Source organism: Durio zibethinus, chromosome 6, assembly GCF_047325235.1.
Source record: "Durio zibethinus cultivar Kanyao isolate XHJ-2024 chromosome 6, ASM4732523v1, whole genome shotgun sequence".
Lineage (NCBI taxonomy): Eukaryota > Viridiplantae > Streptophyta > Magnoliopsida > Malvales > Malvaceae > Durio > Durio zibethinus.
In genome coordinates this window covers 21,898,137-21,916,696 of record NC_143167.1, presented here as the reverse complement: position 1 = coordinate 21,916,696, position 18,560 = coordinate 21,898,137, and the positions used below count along the sequence as shown (strand labels likewise).

The 18,560-nt window shown below is 32.1% G+C and overlaps 1 protein-coding gene across 2 annotated transcripts; it reads left to right on the top strand.

The window, feature by feature from the left end:
- The first annotated feature begins 1,421 nt into the window (after positions 1-1,421).
- Positions 1,422-7,894, top strand: PRHA (pathogenesis related homeodomain protein A). Of its 2 annotated transcripts, none has more exons than XM_089762275.1 (12): positions 1,422-1,670; positions 1,763-1,793; positions 2,173-2,718; positions 3,008-3,185; positions 3,279-3,402; positions 3,488-3,600; positions 3,711-4,046; positions 4,589-4,822; positions 4,977-5,066; positions 5,467-5,517; positions 6,027-6,275; positions 7,534-7,894. In XM_089762275.1, exons 3-12 carry the CDS (start codon positions 2,195-2,197, stop codon positions 7,807-7,809), a joined length of 2,175 nt encoding a protein of 724 aa, XP_089618401.1. In that variant the 5' UTR covers positions 1,422-1,670; positions 1,763-1,793; positions 2,173-2,194; the 3' UTR covers positions 7,810-7,894. The 2 variants fall into 2 exon arrangements, with proteins under 2 accessions (XP_089618401.1, XP_022731936.2); XM_022876201.2 differs by having other exon boundaries at positions 1,452-1,670; positions 3,008-3,173.
- Positions 7,895-18,560: the final 10,666 nt, after the last annotated feature.

Below are 18,560 nucleotides of genomic sequence, written 5' to 3'. Positions count from 1 at the left end.
ATTCATGATTATAGTCATGAGTAAAGTAAAATTATAACACTCATCATATAAGGTCATAAGTAACCCCAAGTTCGAGGATCGCTTGTACAACCATAATATGAGAATATGCTATAGACACTATATGAACTGCCATATAGCATTATCATCTCAGGTCATGTTTAGTGAACTTGTTCTTTTAACAAATACCTACATGTTAGCTTAAGTTTAACCAAACTTCAACTTATAAGATCGATTGCTTACTTTATTAATAAGAGTATAACCATATGCTAATCTCAACAACTTTCATCAATGTTCTTTTATTAATAAAACATCAACTAAGAATATTTATGAATATAGCTTTTATGCAATGAAGATCCCATAATTATAATCTCATTGTAATTATCTTACAAAGCTTTGTTTATATTCTAAAGACTTTATCATGTAAGCATTAATAACAATTATGCACACATATATATACATACACATACACATATATATACATATATATAAGATTAATGATAAAATAATCAAGACCTTTATGAGATATAAAATATCACAATATGACAATGTTTTCACTAAAATCGATTTAGCTTGTAAGGCATATACCAACAATCTCTAATTTGCACCAAAGTCAATCACTTACGTATCTAATATCATATTTGGATTGATTTAGGTTTGAAAATTTTTAAATCTAGATTGGATGAATTAATTAATTTATTTTTCTTAATCAAATCTTATTATATCAATTTAAATATAAGTTAAGATAAAATTTTCAAATTCAAGTCAAATTTACCATCTTTATACCACAAATTTTAACCTAAAAAGTTGAATCTACGAGAATGTAGGTGCAATTTGCCATTTTAAAATAATCCAAAAAGATAATAAAGCAAAATCACAACTGATTTAGCTCTTTTTAAAATTTCAATATTCTATTTGTTGCATACATAAGGTCTTGACCTTTTTTTATAAAATTTTTTAACTTTGACTCTATTTTATTTTCAAATGATCATTATTAAAATTTTAAAAAGTTTCCCTTAAAATTTTGAAAATATTAATCTACAAATATATTTTTTAAAATTAAATTTGACAAAATATTTAAAATAATTTGGATCAAAGTTGAAAAAATTAGACTAAGAACAATTGAATCACCCCATTATATATGGGACGAAATAATTGTTTTGGAGGTAGGAAGTTTAAAACTCAATTAATAAAATTGAACTAAATAGAATTGTATAAATCAAATATTTAGGTTTCAGCCTATCTAAATATCTGTTGGCAAAAAAAAATTAAAAAAAAACCTATGTATGTATCTCATTAAATCATATCCGTTAAGTTTTGAATAAAAAAATCAATCTTCCTTAATGAAAAATTAGAAGTGGAACAACTCTTTTTGTTCATACTGTTGAAGATGGTATTTATTTTAAAATGAAATTGCATGACGTAATTGAAAAAAAAAAAGAAAAATCTTGTTCAGTGCAAATTAGCACAAGCGAATTTTAACAGAAAAAAAAAAAAAAGAAAAACAGAAAGATGCAAGGGAAGGTGGAAGTGCAATAGAAAAGTTGGAAAACGTAGAAAAGGAGAAAAGAAGAGTAGACTCCTCCTCCTATACAACTATAAAGAGAGATAGAGAGGCGACCGTTGGTGCGGCGGTTTGGGAAGAACCCAATTTCATCCATTCTTTCATCATTGTCGGCACCGAAATCCCAATTTTTTTAATTTTCTTTTATTATAGTGAAATCAATCAATTTCATTTAAAACCCTTATTTGCTTTTATATGCAGAGCACGAAACAGTTTCAGCATCTTTCAGCAGGTCAGTTGCCAATGGGTTGTTGTTTTTGAGGGTGATCGTGCCTGCTTTCCTCTTGTTTTCTTTATTTACTTCCCACCTTCAATTTCCTCTTCTTTATCTTTTCCTTGCTTTCACAATCAAATCATGAAAAGAAATATCAATTATTAGGTGAAACATTTCTTCGAGTAGATTGATAATGCCTCATTGATAGTGTCTGTTGAATTGCGAACTGTAAAAATCATATGATTGTAAAAAAGTGGTATGATCTTGATTCCTTTTGAGCTTCTCTCTTTAGTTAAGGAAATCGAGATGATGCAGTTAAGTTGTGTTGTATGCATTCTAATTTCTAGGTGTTATATAGAGAAATAGTCACTTATTAGCATTATCCAAATGTTTTCAGTTTTGGTACAGCAAAGATCGGAATGCGTGGTTCTGGAAAGAAACTTATTGATTATGAATCTGCCAAACCCTCTTCTTCTAAGAGAGAAGCTGGGTCTAAGCCAATTGCTGCATTAAAATTAAAAAAACGAAGCAAAATATCGCATGGCAGAGTACGTAAACCCAAACATCATGTGAAGAAAGTTGGTTCAACCTTGTTGAAGAGGAAAGTTACTGCCTCTATTAGCAAGAGGACAGCGAGTGATGTCTCTTCCAGCAGAAAAGTTGGTGGTGAAACAAACAAGAAAGTGTCTTCTAAGAAGTTGGATCCTTCGAAGCTTGGAGGTAAAAATGCCTCATTTGGTAGTTTGGAGGAGAATGGTAAAAAGGATAATGGAGATGTTGGAATTAAAAAACTAAGCAAGAAGAAAAAGAAGGGGCAAAAAGATAAGGTGGAGCTGGATGAAGCATCGCGGTTGCAGGGGAGAACAAGGTACCTTCTGATTAAAATGAAGCTGGAACAGAGTCTTATTGATGCTTACTCTGGGGAAGGTTGGAAGGGTCAAAGGTTTGGAACATTCTTTCTTACAGGCTCGACCTTTAAGTATAAGTACACAACTAAAGCCTAATCAAACTAATGTAAGATATAACACAACTTAACTCTCCACCTATAGTAAGCTTATAGAACAATTAGGGAAGACAGGCGATCACATTTACCAGTGAAAATGACATGATAAAAAATTTGAACTCTATCATGTTAAAGCATTCAACAGAAATCAATTACTTATAGTTGGATTGGACCTATTTTTTTTTTTTGGCTATTATCCATTTACTTTGATTATCTTGTTTTATCTCAGTCGAGAAAAGATTAGGCCAGAAAAGGAACTGCAAAGAGCAAAGAAGCAAATATTGAAGTGCAAACTTGGGATACGTGAGGCAATTCGCCAGTTGGATTCACTTAGTTCAGTAGGAAGCATTGAAGGATCTGTTATTGCTCCAGATGGATCTGTTTATCATGAACACGTAAACTTCCATGTTTGTTATTGCAAACTATAAATCATGTTTTCTTGATATTATTGAAGCCTCGGTTATAATCATATTCTCATATTCTGTTATCAATTTCTTTAGATATTTTGTGCAAAGTGCAAGTTGCGTGATGCTTTTCCAGATAATGATATAGTACTTTGTGATGGAACATGCAACTGTGCATTCCACCAAAAGTGCCTGGATCCTCCATTGGACACCGAAAATAGTAAGTTCAAATTGTGTAAATAAGTTGTTCTGAATTATAAATTAAATGGCTTCACAATAAGACACATTCAATTATTAACGCACAGTACCTCCGGGAGATCAGGGCTGGTTTTGCAAGTTTTGTGAGTGTAAGATGGAAATTATAGAAGCAATGAATGCTCATATTGGAACCAATTTCTCTGTTGACAGCCATTGGCAGGTTACTATAACAATCTTTATTGAGCATCATCCCCTTTCCTGCCCTTTGTACTTGAATTGTTTTTAACTGCTCTATTAATCAAATTAAAAATGTCATTCTTCATGTGTTAGGATATTTTCAAAGATGAAGCTGCTTTCCCTGATGATGCAATTGCATCATTAAATCCGGACGAGGATTGGCCTTCAGATGATTCTGAAGATGATGATTATGACCCAGACAGGAGGGAAAACAGCTGCAGGATCGGTGGCACAGCCACTGATGGTGATGAATCAGAGGATACAGACAGTTCAATCAGTTTGAGTTGGTCTGTGGATGGTGAAGATTTTTCGGGATCTGGAAGGTGTGAAAACCATGACAGTGGTGCAGATTCTTCTGAAACCAGTGATGGGGAAATTATTTGTGGCCGTAGGAGGCGAAGAGCTGTTGATTACAAGAAGCTATATGATGTGAGTGTCAACCATTTAACTAATCACTGTGTGAATAGGTGTCGAAGCAATTTGCGGATCATTTGAACAATTTTGTTATCAGCTTTCAAGCAAGGAAAAATAAGTTGACGTTAATACATGTTGATGGTGGAAGTTTAAGTGATTTATTGAATCTCTGAAGTGAATTCTCAACAAGGAAGGGTAGGGGCACACATAACAGGGAAATAAAAGAAAAGAAAAGAGGCACATTTGGGAGTTGTAGAATTGGGTAGGCTGAAGGATAGGAGTTGAACTTGGTACTAATGTCTGCAAAGAAGAAAGCTTTTGTTATGTGTCATTGCTTTGTCCTTGGAATTTATAATGTATGGTAGTACATGACATTGGAAAATGTTAGATAATTGTTGAACACGCTTATGATTTGCCACCATAGTGTTGCTTAAGCAACAAAACGTTTAACTCCTAAAATTTTATATTGGGATATTCAATAATGCAGAGTTTTGCATGTTGTTTGTGGCAGGCTACTTAACTGTTTTGTCTTACCATATGTTTCTCCTTTCTGGCAGGAAATGTTTGGAAAGGATGCTCCTCCATTTGAGCAAGTCAGTGAAGATGAAGATTGGGGTCCTGGTAAAAGAAAGCGTAGAGAAAAAGAGTCAGATGCTGCCAGCACGCTTATGACTTTGTATGAAAGTGAGACAAAATTTATAAATGCTGATGCAACAGAAATGATAAGACAACTACCTTCAGACCTGAAGAGCAGGCGGCCTTTTTTCAGAATTCCTCCTGCTGCAGTAGAGGTAGGAAATGCTTGAATTCCCCAATAAAAGTTTATGATTGGAGGCTCCTTTCCTTTACCAAGCTGTTTTCTGCACCCTCTGCTACTATTAAGAAGAAATGGATTTTTCATCATGCTTATTTTGTGCTCTCCTTTTTTTTTCTATGCCCTTCCAGAAACTCCGTCAGGTGTTTGCTGAGAATGAACTTCCTTCTAGAGTCATCAAGGAGAATCTTTCAAAGGAATTGGGCCTTGAGCCTGAAAAGGTAGCAACAAAGCTTTACAAAATATTGAAATTTCAAAGACAGGTGTCTAGAAATTGATAATGCATTTTGCTGATCATATTTGCAAATATTTCTCTGGAAATCTGAGTGACCAACCGACTGTTACAATTGCTTTATGATGAAAGTATTCTTTCCCAGATATTTGCTGGTGTGTAGCTTCATGTCAGAATAATAGAGGGTAATATTATACATCTATGGTATCTACTAGCATTTAATCTGTGTGGGCTAATATCACAGTTATCACTAAGAGAATACAATAATCATTATGGCATGTGGATTTGGTAGCAAGTTCAAAATAGCAATAGAGAATTTACATTTTGTAAGTTGTTGGCTTTTTGTTCCTCACACGTGCTGGTTCTTATCCTTGACTTTCATGTTCCAGGTAAATAAATGGTTCAAGAACGCCCGCTACTTGGCACTAAAGAGCAGGAAGGTTTGTTTGCATTCCATGCACGCTGCTGTAATTGCACATGTTCATTTCTTCTATACATTTTGTCCATATCTTCTGTATATTTCTTCTTTACATCTTTATGTTTGGAATTTGGACTTTTGGACTTAAATCTTATAATATATTAAGACTTCCACCAACTCTCCTCTCTGATTGATGGTGAAAGTTTAGATTTCTCAAAAGAAAAAAAAAATGCATTTGTAAGTCTTTGGTGCTGTTCAAACCTTGGCTGGTTTCTTAGATGTTATCAATTGCTGTTTCTTCTAGAAGTTGTTAATTACTTACTTTGCTATACAATAGCATTTCTTTTGGAACTGGTGAAAGCTAGAAGAATTTTTAACTGCTAATTTTTGGCCAAGTCTTTTTCTTGTGGCTGGTGACAGGAGTTATTGAGATTCATAGAAAGTCTTTGAGATTTTAATTTTAATTTTAAAAAGCTTCATCTATATTTTCAAAAATTCTAAGTTTTTCTCACAGGTTCTTGTGTGTATCAGGTAGAGGGAGCAGATCACCTTCAGAGTTCATCTCCTAGAGTCTCCAAGGAACCTGGAATGGAAGCTCCAGAGAGGAAAGATCCTGATATCATGGCATTGGAAGATATGCTGGAACCAACTTTATTACATACACCAAAGATATTGAAAAAGAAAGTGAGAAAGAGTCCAAACTCAAAGTTGTTAGACACCTCTTTAGAGAGAAGCCCACATAATGGACTCTCAGTTGTTTCACCTACAAACAGCAACAAGGTAATTTGGCTAAGTTTTGGTTGTAATTTGGACTCCCTTTCCCCTTCTCTTTTGTTCTCTTCACTTGATTTATCATAGTGATTAAAACAAGTAACCTAAAGAAAGGATTAATTTTAATGGCCAATAGAATAAGAATTCTTATTCAAGACTATTTTCTAGATGGTTTTAACAAAAATATGTTGCAATCTGCCTTAAGCAAGACAAGTGTTGTGTAATATCATTAATGACCGAGCTTGCTTGATTTCAAGATTGCCAAAAAAGTGATACGAATAGCTATCTCTATCCAGTAGAATTGTGAATTTGGGGGGGGGGGGGGGGGGAGGGGTGATATCTTTTCCCTTGTTTGGAAAGAAAAGAAAAAAATTTATGGAAGGAGGTAATGTATTTTTGAAAAAAATTTCTGAACCCCAATTTCTTTTAGGTCCTTCAAATTGAGAGGATTTGGAGGGGATTCCTCACTGAACAATTTATATTATGCTGACAGAATTGCCCTGATTTTAACATTTCTTTTTGACTTAAAAATGGCATGCTTGTAAAATAAATAGTGAGTTATTATTTCTAATGTCTTTTCAGTATCTAACCAAACAAAATTTGTAACACAACCCTTTCTTTCTTTCTTTCCCTCTCAAGGTCATCTCCTTCATCTTCTCCCCTTCTACCCGTTTTAATCCCAAATATAGTGTAAAGTAGTTTTTATACTGAGTAAGCCAACCTTTTTAGATAAAGAGCAGATCAAGTTTCAACTTAAATGTCATTTTTGGTTTTAGGTCGCTATTTGTTTGTGTGGGCTTCAGAGTTGGGGTAGTTTTGGCTGCTTAAATTTCAGGCTGTTGACATTTCACTTCAATTAGGAATGGTTGATCAAGGTCAACTTTTGTTACCTTTGTCTAAGAGGTCTATAAGTTGCTTCATAATGGCTCGTAACATTAGGATTGGATGTTATTTGAGAATATGCAGGTTTCCTTGCATTTCATTGAATTAAGTTCACTTACTGCAGAATATGTAATCTAGAATGAAAATGATCAATCATTGACTGGCATAATGGAGTTCCAACTTTGGATTTAACAATTACATAGCAAGACCTATTTTATGTATTTCATTTTACAGCTTTGGCGCTCATTAGAAACCAAAGCATGTAGTGACTTAATGGAGTGCTAATGATATAAAATTTTTAAATAGACACACACAAAAATATCTGAGCACCAACTTAAAGTTACATGTTTCATGCTTTGACATTTGTTAACATTCTGTCTTTCAGGTCGGTAAGGAGCTGAGTGACGATCTGATCTTGAAGAAGCTTTTAAATGTGAAAAAGAAGAGGGAGAAGAAGAGGGTGAGCATTATTGTTGGGGGTGGATTACAAGAATTTGAGTTAGAGATGGAAAGGCTTTGTAGGGCTAAGGTTAGGCTTGAGAATATGAAGCAAACATTATTAAGGTTAGAAACTAGCAAAGCTAGGAAGTTGAATAAAAAGCAGTTACACGAAGAATCCTTTATTTATATTCCCATTGCAGAGCTAAAGGAGAAGGTTTGAATTTGTGCAACCTTTTGTTTCGGTCAAATGCCAATTTGATCGGACCTCAAGTTGCAATGAGAATGATATTCTATATTCCTTTTTCTCTCTTGCTTTTTTCAATTTGCTCTCCGTTGTATTAAGTAGATGAACAGTTGATACTGACCCCCCCCCCCAAAAAAAAAAAAGAAAGAAAAGTTTTAACAGTTGATGAAAATGTTTGGCTTTGTTGTTGAGTTTCTTTGACAGCATTAGTAGTCTGCAGTTTTCACTGCATTGGATTTAGCCAAGGGAAAGCAGCTTACTGAACGTACTAGAGCGAAAACTTTCCCAGGATTATCTATCATATTAGGTATGTATAAGGGAATCTGATAGCAGGCTAAAGCACAAGAGCAGAGCATCAGCGGCGGCGGCAGCAGCAGCAGCATGAAAACACAAACGGAAAAGAAAGGTATCTAATTGCAAAATTGACTTCTTTGGCTGTGTATGTTACTTTGAATGTACAAAAGATGTTGTCAAAAGATAAGTATCTGCATGTACTCTGAAAAATTATCACTCTCAAAGAGACGTGCAAAGTGCAATTGATCCTTGATTAATCAGTAACAGATTCAAATTCCTTTTTTTTTTTTATGAGACGTTTATTTATAATATATATAAAATATTATCAATAAATTTCCTAATTTTTTTAATGGAAGTGTTCAAAAAAAATTTTGTAAGTCCCGGAGAAATTTTTATTTATATTTTCTTATTTTTCATTAAATTTTTTATTTGTCCATAAATACTCTAACACACCATTGGAATCCGTCCCCGGCTGACAGGATAGGTCTCAGCTGACACAGATTATGTCATTTGAAAAATCATCCATTTGAAATCATTTGAAGAAAAAAAATAAAAGCATTGATGTGAAAGTAGATAACTTGATCTCTTTATTTTACTTGAAAGAATTTCAGGCTAAATATTTCGTAAGACTGAGGATGAAATGGATAAGGAATATTGTGTCTGCTGAGATCAAACGCGGAATACGAGCATACAGAAAAAGGTGAAGTCTTACATTACACTCTTTGAGAGCAAAATCACGGAAATATGTTTTATGTAGTTTCAGTAGGTACACAGGATACTTGCATATAACACTGAAATAGCATGTGCTTAAACGGAAGATGAGCAAGCCTTTCATTTACAATTTTTTTATTATAATTTTATAATTACGAATAAAAAAATTTATATAGAAGTTTATCCCGTAAGAGTGGATTTTACATAAATTTTTTATGAATGTTACATAAATTATAATTAATTAAATGTACTATAATAATCATAGATGATATATAATTAATTATAGTAGTGATTTCGATTAATTGTAATTAAGCAATAAATATTATTTTAAAAACAATAACAACGAAAAATAATGATAGTTTAAAATTTTGATGAGAGATTTTTTATATAAAAATTTAAAAAAGATATGAAGAGAAACTTCACAGTAAATGGATGTTTCTTTTTCCTGTATAAAATACAAATAAAATTTTATAAAACAACGCTGTTTTGTGTTACCAATGAGTTACCAAGATAAGAATTTAAAAAAAAAAAAAATGACCAGGGAAGATGCTTTTGTCATAGGTTGAGATTTTAAAAAATGATCAGCCTACTCCACAAACAAGTGCTTAGACACTTAGGTTATATTTGGTATATAGGATAATAGATAGGATAATATGATAATCATTATATATTATGTTTGATTTGTACTTAAATAAAAATGATAAAATTACAAAAAAGATTATTATTCTCTTAGTATAAGATAATTCAATCCTCCCAAGTGGAGATTATTTTTAATCAATGAGATTAAATTTACATGTCCTATTATACCTTTAACAATTACATCAATAATTTAAATTGTATAAACTTTGAGGAAGGATAATTTTGATTAATAAATAAATTATCCTATTTTAATCCTTGTACACATCAAACATAAGATAATATTACATTATTTAATCTAATCATATTCATAATATCATCTTATCTTATCCTATCATAAACTTGTGTATCAAACATGATCTCAATACTCCAAGTTAAATTGGTCAAGCTATTGCACAATAACATTGTACATAAAATTTTTGAAGAAATGCTAGAATGAACAAAAGAGATAAGACAAGAATAATTGTATTCACTCAATGGTTTGCTATGTGTAAGGAAATATTGTAAAGAACAAGAGAGATAAGGCAAGAATAATTGTATTTATTCAATGGTTTGCTGTGTGTACAAATAAGGGTGGAAAACCCTCTACTTATAGTTAAAGTCCCCTTATATCAATGATTGAGATTGAGTCAATCTAATGACTTTCATAGAGTCCTAGATTTACATGAAGATTACATGAGAGTTCAAATTTACATCGATTGCCACTATTGGAGAGTTCAAACAAAATAGAACTCTATCTTGTTTTAGAACATTCTAGCTTGTTTTTATTGTGGTGCCCACAGCTAGGTCTATCTAGAAGCTCCTAAACTTGAGCACTTGGCCTAGGTCATTGGAGTGCTTTTCAGTACCTGCACACATACTATAGGGTTTGGCCCAATGCCTTGGATCTCTGGTGCACCTCTAGGCCTGATTTTCCTAGCTGTCCAATTCACTGTAACTTAAACTAGAACTTCTACTTAACTTAGAGAGAATTGTAGGGCTTGGACAATCACATGGACCATGACATTTTTTCCTACTCATTCTAGTAACATTCTCGTTGCTAAGGGAATGTTGCACCTTCTCTGTATGCTTCGGTGTATGCTAGTTTCATTTCCTACCTAGCAGATTAGTTTTCTATTGTTTCAGTCCCATACTTGAACAAATACTCTGTTGATCTCTATTGCTCTTGACTAGAGTGTCCTCAACACTATCATACAATGGTCTTTTCCTCTAGTATTGTCGATGTTTCTTTCATTTCCTCTAAGTTGCTTGCTGTACACTCTTTTTGGAAGGATTAGGTTGCACTGTAGGACTTCTACTATGGCACTTAGTTGCCACATGTTTTCCCTCATCAGCTTGAGAGGTTTCCACCTTTTTGCAAAGTCAAGTTGCATTTAGCCATACAATACCCTCTCTTGGACTCTTCTTGATGTTATTCATCCCTACTAATCTTATTTTTAAATAACTTTTTTGCCTGCATGATGATTGTAAGCTTTTTATGCATTGAGCACTCTCAAAACTAATGCAAACCGACACATAAAAAGTAACTCCAAGACTTTCACTCTTTGTCATTGTCTCTATTGATCTTGGTCTTGTGAAATCTAAGCTTCCCATCAAGCCTTTCATCGAAATTGGAACTGCTACTTGTGTCTTCCCCACTATTGCCTTTCTTTCTAGGCTTTGAAGACTTAGTGCACTCAAACTTTATCAATGATTTTACAACTATAATAGCCTTAATTCATGCACACCTCTTCATTGTAGTTCAATCTTTACCTATGGCTTCAATCCATCCATGAAGTAAAATAAAGCCTCATACTGGTTTATACTTTAGGCTACCAACAATAGTTTCTAGAACTTCCAACAAAATTCTTGAACTTTTCCCTTTTAAGTAAGCTTGTAGAGCTTCTATTGAGCTTCATCTTCCACATACTCTGGCCTAAACTATTGTTTTAGTTCCTTCACGAACTAATCCCATGTAGTGATTGCTCTTTTACTATGTCTAACACCGTCATACTTGTGACAACACCATAATAGAGCATTTATCACTCAAATACATATCAGTTGTGCTTACCTTAGAATCATTTGCTATCTCTACCATTCAAAAATATTTTTCCATGCCCTATACTCCACATATTTTGTAAAGGAACTTCCCATGAATGGTTTTAACTTAGACACCTTTACCCTAGGTCCTAAACTCAAACTAGCAACCATGGCAGCTTACAACATAGCATGATCCACTTTGAGCTATCCCAATTCCCTTTTCAAGGCTATCACCATTAGGAGTATAAATGATACACCAATACTCACAAGCTACTCAAATTTGACTTGTAGAAAACTCAAATTTTGTTTGATCATTGTCAAGTTAAGCTCGAGTAACTTGACTTATCGTATGACCCGAGTTGAGTAGCTCGCGAGCCTAATTGATCTTTTATATTTTTAATATATTTTAATTATTAATTTATTAATTTATCTTTAATATTAGAAATCGTAATACATTTTTCACTTTTTCTTTCTTCACTTCTACTCATTTCCCTAAGCCAACAGCGTTGCTTTTCCTCAACTAACAAAACCCTATCAATATCCCAATTCTAGCACTTTTTTCAGTCAATCTTTTTATTTGATTTTGGTACTTGCCTTGACTTGAATGCAATAGTGTTTTTCAATTTGCATTTCTTCATTTATAGAAAGATATTACTTTGTACACTGCTTGCAAAGCCAACAATTAGTTTTGTTGGTTTGATATTGATGGAGATACAGATCTCTTATTCAAGGTAATTGTTCATAGTGATAATCATCATTAAACTTAAAGCTCTTTGTTGCATGTGTGCCTTTGTGTTTTGTGTTCTTTTTTTATTCACTGGTGTATCTCTTTTGCACAAAGGTTGTTACTTTTCCATTTTGGCTTTATGTTACTTGTAAGAAATTTAACATTATTCTTTTCTATGGCTTTAGTTTCCTATCACTTGAGAATGTATCGTATTTTTGAGAAAAAAATCAATTTTACAGTTATTGCAAGACTCAGAAATCCAATGCTTCAATGGTAATGGATATCTCAATCTTTGACTCTGATTTCTTGTCCTCACTTTCATTGCTTTGGTTTCTTTTGGGTGCTCTACATTTGTTTGATTAGGCCTACTTTTGAAGTGGGTTTTAGTTTTGATTATCTGCATATGAAGAATTGGGGCCTTTTTTTGTACAGTTATAATTCTTTAATTTTATTGCTTTTCAAATAGAGAGAGATAATTTTGTGTCTCAGTTAAAATTATTGTTGCTATTATTACTTGAAAATATAATATTTATTAGGTTTGATAAAAAAATAATTGTAAAAAATTCAAACTCGACCTGAAGCTCAAGCATAAATAATAGAGCTTTTGTTGAATATAAGAATCTAGCTTATTTTTACATGTTAAATAAGCCTATTGACAAGCTCAAGTAGTTCGATTTCTATCTTTAGTTGAACTTGAGCTAAAAAAAAATAAAATTCTATCAAGTTTGAGTTAGGTTTCGAGCCTCAAATTTGGAATTGACTCGAGCTTGGTACTGTATCAGTTTAAATTCGATTGATTACACCTTTAATCACCATCACCTCTAAGGTCTTATTTTGTTGTGTAAGCACGTGCATTACCTCGATCAAAGATCCTTATATCTCCTACTTGACCTCGTCTATCATAAAGTCAAGTTTTGTGATGTGACCATCAATGTCATCGAACCTGTCTAGCATATCTGTAATAACCACTTGTATTTCTGCAGTTGAGTGTCCATGGGCATTAGCATATCTCTTGAACTAGTTTTCTTTTCCTTGCCTATTAGTGGGCGCTCCTCAAGTACCTCACTTTGGACTTCTACTTGATTTTCTTAAGTCATGTTGCAGCACACACATTGTTAAACCATGAATGCACAATCTAAGGAAATTACCTCAAACTTTTGATCAACACTCAAGTGATTCTTGTTTAGCACATCACTTTATGAGCATAAAAGTAGCACTTGGTCAACCTATTTTGCATTCCAACACATTTACACACACCATACCAGGGGGTGTCACAGTAGTACACGGCACAACAATACTTTAAGATGCTTGCACAACATAGTAGAGTGCCCGTACAACACAAACCAAACTAGCTCTAATGCCAACTCTAGCTTGGATGCCCATTTTAAACCAAACTATGATACTAACTCTAGCTCTTACACCAACTCTAGCTCAGATGCCCACTTTGAACCAAGCTTTAATATTAATTGTAATGAGTAGAGACTTCAAATCTAGGCTTATGTGGCTCTTGAACCTAGGAATAACTCTTTCAGTATCTAAAATTAGCCTACCATTTGGACAAGTGCTTAGACACTCAAATACTCTAAGCTAAGCCAGCCAAGCTAATGCACAATAACACTACACACAAGGTATTTGAGAAAATGCTAGAAAGAAAAGATATACAAGACAAGAGTAATTATATTCACTCAATGGTTGTTGTGTGTACAAATGAGGATAGGGGGATCTTCTATTTATGATTGAAGCCTTCTTACATCAATGGCTAAGATTGAACTAATCTAGTGGCTCTCATAGAGTCTTAGATCTACATGAAAATTACATGAGAGTTCAAATTTACATGGAATGTGACTATTGGTGAGTCCAAACTGGGGGTGTAATTGATACATTAGTACTTGCAAGCTACTCAAGTTTGACTTGAATAAAATTCAAATTTAGTTGGATTATTATCGAGTCAAGCTCGAGCTTGAGTAGCTCAATTTATTAAACAATCCAAATTTGAGCATTTTAATACTCGATTTGAGTAGCTCTGAGCCTAATCAAACTTTTATATTTTAATATATTTTAATTATTTTAATTAGTAATTTACCATTTTACTTTTAATATACCTAACCTAAAAAACCCTAAAGCATTTTTCATTTGTTATTTATTTCTTTGTTTCACTCTAAGTCCTAACTCTAGCAAGTAGCAACTTCTTTCCTTTCTTTACCAACCCCAAAAAATCTTAGGTTAGCTTCTTCTCTTTACCGATCAACCCCAACAATACATCAGTAGCATCATCTGGGATTTTGGGTTTGTAAACCAAGCTTGGATCTGTAAGTTTCTCCTCTAGCTTTTTTTTTTTTTTTTTTTAAAGAGCCATGGTTTGTTTTTGTTTATTACTTGCCATTTTATGAGATGTTTTTTACATTTAAAGGTAAAGGTATTTAATGTATTTTTTTCTAGCATAGATCTAATTTGTACTCTATAGTTGGTTCTAGTAGAAAATGAAACTTTTATGTTTGATTATTATTTAAAATTTAAAAAAAAATACCTTCAAACTTGTTGTAAGAACTTAGTTTCCACCTACATATTGCAAAATTTGTTGTTCCATTTGTGTATTCAAGATGTTTTTAGATTTGATCCTTGTTTTATTGAGCTTGCATTTTTTTGCGCATCTTATTCTTTTGTCTTTCAATTTTAATTGAGTAATTCAAGTTTTAATCAATTCAATGCTTAAAAATTTTCAAATATATATATATATATATATGATTAGAATTTTGAATAAAATTTTATTTAAGATTAAAATTTTAAAATTTTGATATTATCCCATTAACTTCCAATTAAAAATATAATAATAAAGATGCTCTACCTCATAGCATTTGGCATCAACATAAAGGCAATCTAAGATGTTTAAACATTTCATGAGTACACCAAACCACTGTTAGGGATTTTGGCCTATCTTCCTCCTAAGCAAAAGGTCATTGTCGTGGGCCATAGCCTAGAAAGCATGAATTTATCCTTGGCCATGAATGAGTTTTCAAACAAGATTTTAGTTGGTGTTTTCTTGACAACTTTCATGGCCTATACAATGCACCAACCATCATATGTTTTGGATAAGGTAGTAATAATTAAATTTGATATATTTATTAACTTTCTTATTGCTTACATATTCTTTATTACTGGAAAACCTTTAGGGAAAAAAAGCCCTAACTGGCCTCTAAACTATATTTGAATGAGTATACACACTTTAATTTCCAATAGATGATCATCAATGCAAATTTTGATATACGAAACTATTGTTTTTTAAAATGTAGTAATAGTCTATTTTATTAAAGCTAACTTCGTCCTTTACTAAGCAAACTAGAACTTCAATTATTTTTATTTTTCTATTTCTATTCCTTTTTGCTTGGCTATATAAATATTTATTTTTATTTATTTTTTTTAAGTAATTTTCATTTCTATTTTTATAATAATGTAGTAATGCAATAGCAGTTGTACTAATTAAAGTTTTATAATAATGTAGTAGTGTAGTAGTAGTAGTAACAGTCTGTTTTGTTAAAGCTAAATTAACTAGAATCATGTTTCAATAGTCAACTGGATAAGGATCTTATTATGGTATTGCACGAAATTTTTCATGTTTCTAGCATCATGTTGAGACACATAGTGTTGGTAAATGGATACTATAGCATGTACATCACTCACATATTCTGTCAATGGCCTTTTTGCCTTTTTGTCTTCTATATATCTATTAATGTACATCACTCACATGTTTCTAGCAACTTGTTTAGATTCACAATTTCATCTTACTTTGATTTGTCTTTTTTTTTTGTCATAGATACTATAGCATGCGCATCACTTATAGGGCATTATTGTTTGATCCTAAAATTATATTATTGTTTTGATTTGTCTTTTTTTTTTAAAGATCTAAACATGTCATCAACCACACCAAATATCTCTTCTGCATCATTTCAGTTGACAACAAATTCATTTGCTAGTTAGATTGTGTTAGATGATGATAATAATTCAATGAATGAAACTTTGGATGTCATTAATGGTAACACAAATAAAACACTAATCATCAATACCATTTATAAAGACTGTGATGATGTTGACTTGAAAAGTGTGAAGAAGGTAATGAGAAAAAAAGGCAAAAAACATCTGCTATTTGGTTGGAGTTCAAAGAAATTAGTATTCTTGATGGTTCCAAAAAAGAAAAGTGTGTCCATTACAAGAAGCTAGTTGTAAATGCAAATAAAAGTACAACTCATTTTAAGAGGCATTTTATAACTTGTGTTAAGCAAAAAATTTTTCAGAATTAATAGCAAATGATCAACTTCCAGCCAGTAGACACATGTGGTGATGTATAGATACTATCTGCTCTTACAAATGGCAATTTTGACATGGCAAAAATAGAAAGACAGTTGCATATTGGATACTTATGCATAAGCAACCTTTTTTATTATGGAAAAGGAAGGTTTTAAGATGATGTAAAAATGTGGAATGCTTGAATGGGAAAAGATATCACGTAATACTATTAAGAAGGATTATATACAAGTTTATGAAGCAGAAAAAAAGAAATTAAAGGTATTGTTAAAGACTATCAACAAGATTAGTTGATGACAAATTTGTGGAAGTTAAGTAATCAAAAGATTGAGTACATGGTTCTTATATAACACTTTATAGATTCTAATTGGAGATTGTAAAAATGCATTATTAGTTTATTCACGTACCTTTTTCTCATCATGATGTTGAGATTATCGATTGTATTTTTAAGTGTCTAAAGGAATGGGAAATTGAAAATAAGGTGTTTACACTCATTGTGGACAATGCTTTAAGCAATGATGTGGCAATTAGAATTCTTAAAGACATTTTTTCAAGAAATAGGAGGTTACTTTATGGAAAAAAAATTGTTTCATGTTCTGTGTTGTGCGAATATCTTAAATCTCATGGTTCAAGATGGTTTTTCTAAGATTAAAAATGTGATTAGTGATGCTCATGAAAGTGTCAGTTTATTAATTAAAATGAAGCAAGAATTAACTCATTTTCTAACATAGTATAGCAGCTATAGTTGCTTAATAGGAAACTCATTCTCGATTGTAAAATATGTTGGAATTCAACATTTAAGATATTGTTGATTGTAATCAAATTCAAATAAGTGTTTTTAAGATTCAAAGAATGAGAATCTCATTATGAATGTTGTCCAAGTCATAAGGATTGGGAAAAGGTGGAGAAAGTTTGTGAAATTTTAAAAGTTTTAAATTCAGCCACTAAAATCATCTCTGAAAATGATTATCCAACTTTAAACCTATTTCTGAATAAGGTTTATCACGTGAAAGTATTGTTGGATAAAAGGATACATGATGAAAATAAGTTTGTTCAAGCAATGGTTTATAAGATGAAGAGTAAATTTGAAAAGTATTAGGGAAAATGTAATTTGTTAATGGCTATAGTAGCTATCTTGGATCCAAGGTGCAAAATGAAGGTGGTTGAGTTTTTCTTTCCTCGAATGTACCCTAATAGAGAAGCAAGAGAAAATATTGCTAGAGTTTGATATGCTTTTTATGAGATTTATGAAGAATATGTTCTTAAATATCAATTTGGCAATCGCATATTACTGAAACTCAAGTGCATGATAGTAGTATTAGTGGTACGAACATAGAAGCTTATTTTCTTGTTGGTTTGAATTTGCAAATTATATAAAATCAGTTAAAACTACTCAACCACAATAATTTTATCTTGATATCTACCTAGTTGAGGGTTACTTTATCTATAAAAGAGATTCCACTAAGCTTGATGCTTTGGAATGGTGGAAAGTGAGCATTTTAAAGTACTGTATTTTATTCAAAATGGCTTATGATATACTTGCTATTTCTATCACTACAGTGGCTTCAGAGGCTATATTTAGTGCGGAAGGTAAAGTTATTTATACTTATTGTGCCTCTTTAGCTTTTGACATAGTGTGAATATTACTTTGTGGAGGAGATTGGTGGCAAAATCTTTATGGAGTAAAAAAGAAAAACAAAGCGAGTTTTTTATTATTATTATTATTTTGTTATTTCATGGCTATCATTGCTTTAATTTAATTTTTAACTATTATTATCCTTAACTTTATCTTTATACAAAGAGAAGAAACCAATTGAGATTGCACTCAAAATCTCCTAAAGTGAGGATATCTTCTATCTTATATATAGGTATGAATATTATTACTAAATATATTTAATTTGTCATAACAAAACTAAAGAAAAATAGGTGGTAACTAGTCTAACTTGAGCTTTTTGTATTACAATTTACAAACCATAGGTTATCCAATGATAAAAATTTATGTTATGGTAATTGACAAGACATTGTCAATATTTTTTTGCTT

Excerpts from the sequence above, each read along its gene's own strand:
- PRHA (XM_089762275.1), top strand. The coding sequence starts at position 2,195 with ATGCGTGGTTCTGGAAAGAAACTTATTGATTATGAATCTGCCAAACCC. Across the intron at positions 5,067-5,466 it reads TGGGCCTTGAGCCTGAAAAG|GTAAATAAATGGTTCAAGAA; the intron begins GTAGCAACAAAG and ends TTCATGTTCCAG. Across the intron at positions 6,276-7,533 it reads CACCTACAAACAGCAACAAG|GTCGGTAAGGAGCTGAGTGA; the intron begins GTAATTTGGCTA and ends TCTGTCTTTCAG.